This window comes from Glycine max, chromosome 2 (genome assembly GCF_000004515.6).
Source record: "Glycine max cultivar Williams 82 chromosome 2, Glycine_max_v4.0, whole genome shotgun sequence".
NCBI classification, from domain to species: domain Eukaryota; kingdom Viridiplantae; phylum Streptophyta; class Magnoliopsida; order Fabales; family Fabaceae; genus Glycine; species Glycine max.
The window spans coordinates 3,697,010-3,706,072 of NC_016089.4; the positions used below are offsets into that span (position 1 = coordinate 3,697,010).

The following is a 9,063-nucleotide window of genomic DNA, read 5'->3' on the forward strand; positions in this document are numbered from 1 at the left end:
AAGGTTTTTAAAGCAGATTCGTGGCATGGGGGCATTTTCACAAAAAAAATAGGTTAAAAATAAAAATTAATTACATAAAGGATCAAGAAAGTATTTATTAATTAAAATGAATCATCTTTGTCATTTAAGAATATAAAAAGTGTCACTCAAATAACATTTTGTTTTTTTTGTCTCGTAATAAAAGGGATTATTCTAGTACATTCCATTATGTCATCACCCGAGACAACTAGATTTTGTGTTATATTTTCACTCAGAGTAGTATTGATCAAATTAACGCAAAATACATGTTTAATATATTAAATAATTTCAAAAATAAATTAATATTTGTATTTATTTTAGGAAATATTTGAAAGGATACTAGTCATAGTTATTAAATATAAATAGAGGATTAATAAGTAGTGTATCCACCAAATAATTAAAGAAACGTAAACAAAAGGATTAAATCTGATATTTGAAGCATACTATCTTACATGTTATTATATTGTCTAAAAAAAAGTCACTTTCACCCATGACTTTGTGATTTACATATATGATGTGAAACCATAACAACAGTGTGGGTTTTAGGGTGACATCAAATAAATAAAAAATAGTCTAAAAAAATATTTTACTATTAGATTTTGAAATTTTGAAATTATAATGATGAGTTGAATTAGTTCCTAAAATTTACAAAATGACAAAATGATGTTATAACAAAAATATATTTATTTAATACATTAAAAAATACAAGAATCATTTTATATTTATATTTATCATAGGAAAGATTTAAAAAAGCATGTCATAGTTATTAAATAATAATAGATGAGTGATAAATATCTTAATGAAATAAATAAATAAATAAAGTGTGAATTACGAATTTAATTTTCAAAATTATAATGGAAAGTTAAATTGGTTCCTACAATTAATAAAATAATAAATAATTATGATTACATAAATATATTTATTTAATACATTAAAAACATTTAAAGAATCACTTAATATTTGTATATACTATAAGAAAAAACTAACTAAACATAGTTAATAAACATTAATAGAGAAGTCATAAATGTATCAACAAAATAAAAGCTATCAATCAAAACAATGTCTCCTAGGTGATAAAAAATCACTTATTTTGATAAATATTTTATTGACTAACCCATTATAATAATTCATTTTCATTTTTAACCCATTTTGATCAAAATTCCTATGGCATGGTCTATTTTATTTCAAATGAATAAATAAAAGGCTAATTGTAATTTGGATTCTTTTAATTTTTTATTTGCAATTTATTTTTGTAATTTTAATTTTTATATTTTAAAAATTTATAATTTTGATGTAATTGTCAATTTTGCGATTGTTTGTTTCTTTTAAAGGTGTGATACATATACAATTTAATTATACAATAAGTTTAATAATAAAAGGCCATAATTCATCATTTTTCATTTTTCTTTCCTATTAAAAATTTCATCATATTTTTACTCACTTTCTTTCCTTCCACTTTATTTTCTAAATTAAACATATCATAAGTGTTCAAAATTATATGTAAGTTAAACCTTTTGAAAACAAAATATACGCTACAGTAGAAATTATACTCCATTCTTACAGTTAAAAGTATGGGTGAATGCGAGACAAGTCGGGATAAATTATTTCAAAAATAATTATTCAAAAAATATAATTTTAAAATAATACAAGATACACCAAGAGATGAAGCGGTTAAATAAAATGATGTAAGTGCTATAAATATCTTGCTAGTGTGCTATAAATATATTATTCTTTTTTATAAAAGAAACTAGTAAAATGAGTGTTAACACATTTTGTAACACACTCTATTATTAATTATAATTATTAAAAAATTATAAAATGAAAAGAGAAATTTATTAAATAAAATATTATTTCATTAATTAATCAGTGAAATTTATATATAAAAAAATATTTTTTAATAAATTTTACTCAATAATAAGTATAATCAAAAGAATTTATTAAAGCGAATGTTTGCTGTCATTTCTCAGCTATTATTGCACAGTTGCGCACCCTCATATACTTCATAGATTTCAAAGGTAGGGCTTGATTGTTCAGCCAATGAGTTGTTGTCGATTACCGAACATGAACATGACATGCCTTTTCTTTCTTTCTTACAATCACGAATATTCAATGTCATTCTTTTTGCATGTGAATGATGTGATGTGGCCTCAAAATATGGCGGATAGAGTCACTGCTTACGTATCTTATTTTTGTAAGCATCTTTTTCTCATGGATCCACAACAATTTTTCTTTTTAATAGCAGTAAGTTTTTTTGTTTACATTATCAATAGATCCAGGAGAGTTGATGCCATCTAATATCTGTATGCTTCACCCAAACAAAATCTAGTATTTGTTTGCAGTCAATTTCAAATATCACACCATGAATTTGATATGTTTTATATAATACATGGTATATCTGAATTTTATATTTAATTTTTAATAAAAAAATCTTTGCAACAAGTTTTTAATATTTAAAAATTCTTGTGCAAGGTCTTTATCATTAATAAGAATTCATTAGATGTTAATGTGGTTATTAATTCGAGATGCTGGCAAGCTACCTGTGATGTCACGCGTATTCTATGTCTAAGTTGGGATTTCATGTAGAAATAGATTTTTTTTTTTTTTTTTAAAATAGTTAACGAATATCATTTAAGATAAAAATTTAAATTAAGAGGAAGGAAGAATAACATTATGACGACATTCAACTAACATAGAAAGGACATTGTTTTTTGCTTTAAACCACAAACATGATTTCCTTTCTTCTTTTCACATACTATGTCAATGCTCACAACAAAATGGGGTTAGGGTTAACGATTTGTTCTGTCCTTGTTATCATGGAGGGTCTCTTTAGATGATGTGTGGGTTCAACGTTTAGTCATCGTTTTTGTGATTGTGGTTCATGCGTTTTCGAAGTTAGGGTTTTGTGTGATTAGGGAAAGATTCTGGTATTGAAGCTTGTGGTCCCGAGAGTGAAGGTGGTCCAGACAAACACATCATTAAGTATTATTTATTGAATTCACTACTAGAAAAATGAAATTAGCGACCAAAGAGTTTATGTAGCTACTTGCCACCAAATTTCATCGTGGTGGCTAACTAGCAGCAGCAACCGAATTAGCAACTGAAATGAAGGATTGCTGAAAAATTGGGTCACAATATATCTACAAATACAAAAGTTCTATAGAGACCAAAATGGACTTGAAAATAACGACTGATCATGATTCAGTTGCTATGTTATGATGATAACGACTGAAAACGATTTAGCCGTTATAAGATTAAATAATATTTTGAGAATAACGACTGAATGCATTTTTTTCTAAAAAAAATTAAGTAACTCAATTTTTAATTTATTATAAATCATAATAAATAATCAATATACTTAAATACATTTGATACTTACAAATTATTGAAATTAATAAATTGGTAATATTTTTTAAATTAACAAACCAATATTTACAATATTTTATGAATCATAATAAATATGTAATATTTTTAATTATACTATGATAATTTTTAATAAAATTAACAAACCAATATTTACATTATTTGATTAAGATAAATAGATCATGCTTATCATTAGTCTTTTAATTTGTGTTTTGTACAACATAATTTTTTATTTTATATAATTATTTAAAAATTATAATAAATAAATACCCTTTATATCATGAAAATATGTCATAATCAAAGTTTGTAAAGTTAAGTATTTTAAAATATAAGCCATAAATATAATACTAATGATTCATTAAAGTTCAATATGGTGTAAGTGAAATTTATGTATTGATGAAAACCCAATTTGACTTTAATACAACATGTACACTAAGTAAGGCCCAATAAGATGGACTGTGTAACTTATGTATTCACTAAAATCTCAAATTGACCTTAATTTAAGACTTAATCGCAAAATTGGTTCCCTTATTTTTTTTTTAATTCACTATCTCAGTCCCCTATATTACTTAGAGTGAGAAACACATTTCTCTATCACTGCATCCAAGGGTTCATTTTAATACTTGATGCAAAATATAATATTAATATAAGTTTTATGCAAAAATATAATGTATAAGATTAAATTTTATTTTCACATAAATTAATATATATATATATATATATATATATAAATTTTTATTTTAAGTTGTTATTTTTTAAGAAAATATTGGTCAACTTTCTAGTTTACTCAACATTTAAAATTTAACAGCCAATGGTTAAAATTAGTGACTTAGATAGTAAATTTTGAACTATAAAGGGATTCAAATAGATAATTAAAAAATAGGGAGATTGATTTAGTGAAATAGGTAAAATAGGGGGACAAATTTTGTAATTAAGTCTAAATTTAACATATTCATTGTCCAAGGTTCAATAATGATTTATTAGGATTCAATGTGTAACTTATAGATTCACCACTTTCTAATATGACTTTAGTGTAATATATGCACTAATGATTGATTGAAATCCAATAAGACTCAATCAAAGCCCAATATGACTTTAGTGTAACATATGTATTAATAAATTACTTAAACTCAATCAAGACTCAATATATGACTTTAGTGTAACATATGCACTGATAAATGATTGGAACTCAATAAGATCTAATTAAAGTCCAATATGACTTTAGTGTAACATATACACTAATCAAAGCTTAATAATTAATTAAAAGTTACTAGTGTGTGTTCCATGTGATGCACAAATTGATAAATTAATAATTTTTTCATTTTATAAAAAATAATTTAAGATTAAATATATTTTTAAAAAATAGTAAAATTAATAATATTATGATAAAAATTTATGCACTCACATATATAAATGTGTACTATATTCTTACTTTTTTTCAAGATATCACTCTCACTTGATTATGTAAAAGAGTCAGGTTCAAGTTTTTTTGAATTTCATATATTGCATGTTAAGTTTATTTTTTAATTATCTTGTATAAAAATAATCATTAAATATTATATTTATAAAGTTATAAAATAATTTAAGAAAAATTAATAAAGATGATTGAGTCATAATTAAGTTAGAAAAAATTAATAATAATTAAATTTTACCCACACATATTACTCACAAAATATATTTGTCAAAAATATAAATTTTACCTACGGATATTATCCACGAATAGAGGTATGTTAGTCTACTACGAGCCAATGAATTTTTGGGTCGATCCTGACTGGGCCAATTTTGAGATGAGCAGTTATTTTCGTGGTCCAACCCAAAATCCTCTACGAGTGAAATGGGTCGTCCCATGGGTTCATTCATTTTTTTTTTAAAAAAAGAGGGAAGAAAAATACAAAACAAAATCCTATTATATATATATATATATATATATTATTCTTTTTCATATTTTAATATATTTAAATTCAATATATTATTTTTCATATTTTAATATATTTAAATTGAGCTACAAAAGTTAACTAGCAAAAGGCTTAATTTACATTTTGGTTATCAAACTCAATTATTTTTATTTATTTTAAATTTTAATTTTAAATATTTTTTAGACATTATTTATTAAGAAAAATAATATATTATTATATAGTAACAATATGATATACTAAATGATGCATGTGATAATTTTTTATATATGATAGTATGTTTTAATTTAATGCCCTAACATTATACGTAATCTAATACCTATATTTATATTTAATTAATTGACCAAATATTTCATATTAACAAAATTAATTGTAACAATAACTACATAAAGATAAATTCTAACAAATTTATTTATGCACGGTAATTTGATTAATTGATTATACAATAAATATAATTTCTTACAATGTTCGTAAATTAATATTAAAATTACATATATATTTTTTAATTTGTGGGTTCCACGGACTAGCCCAAAATGGGTTAAATTTTTTGGGCCAAATCCCATTGAGTCAAAATTTATTTTGGGCCTAGATTTTTATGGCCCAAAATTATGTTTGGGCTATTTGGATCAACCCATTGGGCTTGACCATTTTTTATGGCTCTACCATCCGATTATGTATCCATATGAAAAAAAAGGGTTTATATACATTGATGGGAAAAGAAATAAATGGAAATGAACAACTTTAGAGCTTATTTGGATATAAAATTAAAAGAGTGTGTGAGATTTTTTTTTCTACTATAAAAGGTTTTATATTTTTAGTGGAGACTTCTAAAAAATTCTTTTAACTTGTTCAAACAAACCCTTAATTTTAATTTGTTTGTTTATTGTTTTTGGGTTAATTACTCATTTTCCTGTACTTTCACAATTTTTACAATTTAGACTTTGTGTAAAACTATTTTTTATTTTAGTTTCTATATACATAGTATCTCTTAAACTTGTTTTAATTTCTATATATAAACTTTTATTTTTTCTATAATTTGGACAGTAGAGACTAAAACGGTTTAAAATGTGTATGAAACTAATAATTTTTAGACATGGAAATAAAACATGAAGTTTAAAATGCGTATGGAACTAATATTATATAAATATATGAACCAAAGGAGTAGTTAATCCTTTTGATAACATTTATTTAATAACCATATAATTCTTTTCTAGTAATGTGTCTCTTAATTTCATTAATAGAATACTAGAATAAAATAGAAGAGGATATGAAAACATTTTCCAGCTATTTAAAAAAAACTAGAAATAATTTTAAAAACTTAATAGATTTTATATGCTAAACCACATCGATCTAACCCACTAGTAAAGTTAGGGGTTAGCAGTTTAACCAATTGCTAACCATATCCAACTTGCTTGCAATAATACAAATTCTTGTTGGAAGCATCTATCAGGCTACTGGCTAGTACGTGCTTGCCACTTTCACATGATAAATATATTATAATTGGGAAAATTCGTCTTATAGCATGTCAATTTTCTACGGAATTGATCGGGTACTAAACTAATCTCGACAACATTGAAAGGAAAAGACGAGGACATCCACGTTCTCTACTTGAGAAACAAGCCGGACATTGAGAAGCCACTTTCATCATCAATAGCGTCACATGGAAAAGATGATGCCATTCTAATTTTAAGGAAAATGTTTTTTCAACACAAAAATAGACAAAAGTTGTCCTTTTACTTCGTAGATAAAGTGATATGTATATACCAAAATAATAAACAATGAGTAAAAAGTATAAATAAATGAACAAAATATGATGTATAATTTATTTTCTTATGTTTAAATAGTGAAAGGAGAAATCTTTTAAAGGTATGTTGTTGGTTTCATTTAATTTTTTGAGAAATCTTTTATTAAAAATATGCTGGTTTCATTTTTTACATGTAAAAAGTAAAGTTGAAGTATATGAAAGCAGATTTTTAGTAAAGAAAAAATGTGCAAATTTGTTTCCTTCTTGTATATATGCTTCCTTGTGGATCTATGGCCAGAATGGAAAGGAGGGGGAAAAATCTTGTCAGATGAAAGCAGATTTTTAGTAAAGAAAGTATATGAAACCCCGTATATAATTACCTGCCACAATGTCTATCGTCCAATTAAAACTCATTTAAGAAAAAGAAAAGTGGATAGTATAATAATGTGTACAAATTCAACTAATTAGGCATATATTCCACAATGAGATGTAACAAAAAATCAGAAGGAAACTGGTATTAATAATTTAGCATCATCTTCAGTGAGTCGTTGAGACAAACGGAACAGCACAGCAGAACAACTAACTAACAAGAAAATGTAAGTAAAAAGAATGACAAACTGTTTTATTCTTTCAATTATTAGATGTACAATGAAATGATCAAGGTAATCTACATACACGTGTGAACACCAAAACAAATGAATCACCAAATAATCATCATCAACGGCCACCACCCCTCCCAAATCTCGAATGGACAAACACATCAACAAAGTACAAAACTAGAACAAAATAAGTAAACACAAAACCCGAAGAAAATAAAACCGCTAACTCAACATATGACCAGAGGATGAAACAAATCAAATGGATCTCGTCCGTCCGTGTGCGGGAAAGAAGGATCAAGGGCGGAAAAGCCTCCACGTGGACGAATCATCAAAGACAATGCTTCTCTCGAAAGTTTTTAAGCCAAGACCATGGCTACGAAGATTCCAGAGAGTGCGGAGCCAGCAATGAAGGCCTTGCTGGCGGAGAATGCGGCGGAGGGTGGCGGTGGTGGCTCGGCGCCACCTGCGGGTCCGGGAGCGGGTCCGGCTGTGCCTGGTGCTGGTGGAGAACTAGCGGAAGGGACTGGTGAGGTTGCAGGAGAAGAAGCAGGTGTAGGTGCAGCTGTTGGTGTTGGCGTTGGTGTTGTTGCTGGTGGTGATGTTGCTGGTGGAGGAGTTGCTGCTGCTGGTGGTGGTGTTGCTGGTGGTGGTGTTGCTGGCGGGGTGGGTGCTGGTGCAGGTGCTGATCTTGGTGGTGGTGGTGATGGGGTTGTAGTGGGTGGTTGTGTGGGTGCAGCACCTGGGGCTTGTGCTAAGCATGAGCTAGCCAGAAGACCCAAGATCAGAAGAAGTTGTAAAGCACCAGAACCCATCTAGCTATAGAGAAAATGAGAGACCAAAGAAAATGTTGTAGTGCTTGTGTGTGTAAGAGAAGAGAGAGAGAGAGAGTTTGAGCAGTGGAAAGATGATAAGGGAACAGAATATATAAAAAGAGAGGTAGAGTATGTAAGTGGGGGGCTTCAAAGGCGTTAAAGGACAGCGCTGATTAATGCATCAATAATGCTACAAGATTCCTCCAACTCCAATGTCTTAATTTAATTTGCTCCAATATTTTTTTTCAGAGAGATTACTACTGTACTCCAATCAACTAGATCAAATATTAATTTCTTGTATAATTAATGATTATCATTGATCCAATAAAATAAAATTATGTAGATGATCAAATTAAATATAATTTTTTTATTAAATAAATCATTTCTTACTATCCGTGCACATTATACAACTTATCTAATAATGTTAATAATAATTTATGTTGTAACTGTACTATCTGGCTGGCCATTGGCCACTTTCACATTATATCGTGGACTAAGTCAGGGCGGTGTGATGTAAGTAATAATGGCGGGTCAACACTTAAAACTCCATTGCTTTTTCTTCTTCCCTTTATTTGAATTTTCGATGGCTGGTACAATTTTTTTTTTATGTTTGTGTA

General features: G+C 27.3%; 1 protein-coding gene across 1 annotated transcript; it reads left to right on the top strand.

Annotated features, from left to right (window-relative positions):
• The first annotated feature begins 7,453 nt into the window (after positions 1-7,453).
• Positions 7,454-8,524, top strand: LOC100793171 (glycine-rich cell wall structural protein 1-like). The gene has a single exon (XM_003519914.5). It carries the CDS (start codon positions 8,004-8,006, stop codon positions 8,448-8,450), a length of 447 nt encoding a protein of 148 aa, XP_003519962.1. The 5' UTR covers positions 7,454-8,003; the 3' UTR covers positions 8,451-8,524.
• Positions 8,525-9,063: the final 539 nt, after the last annotated feature.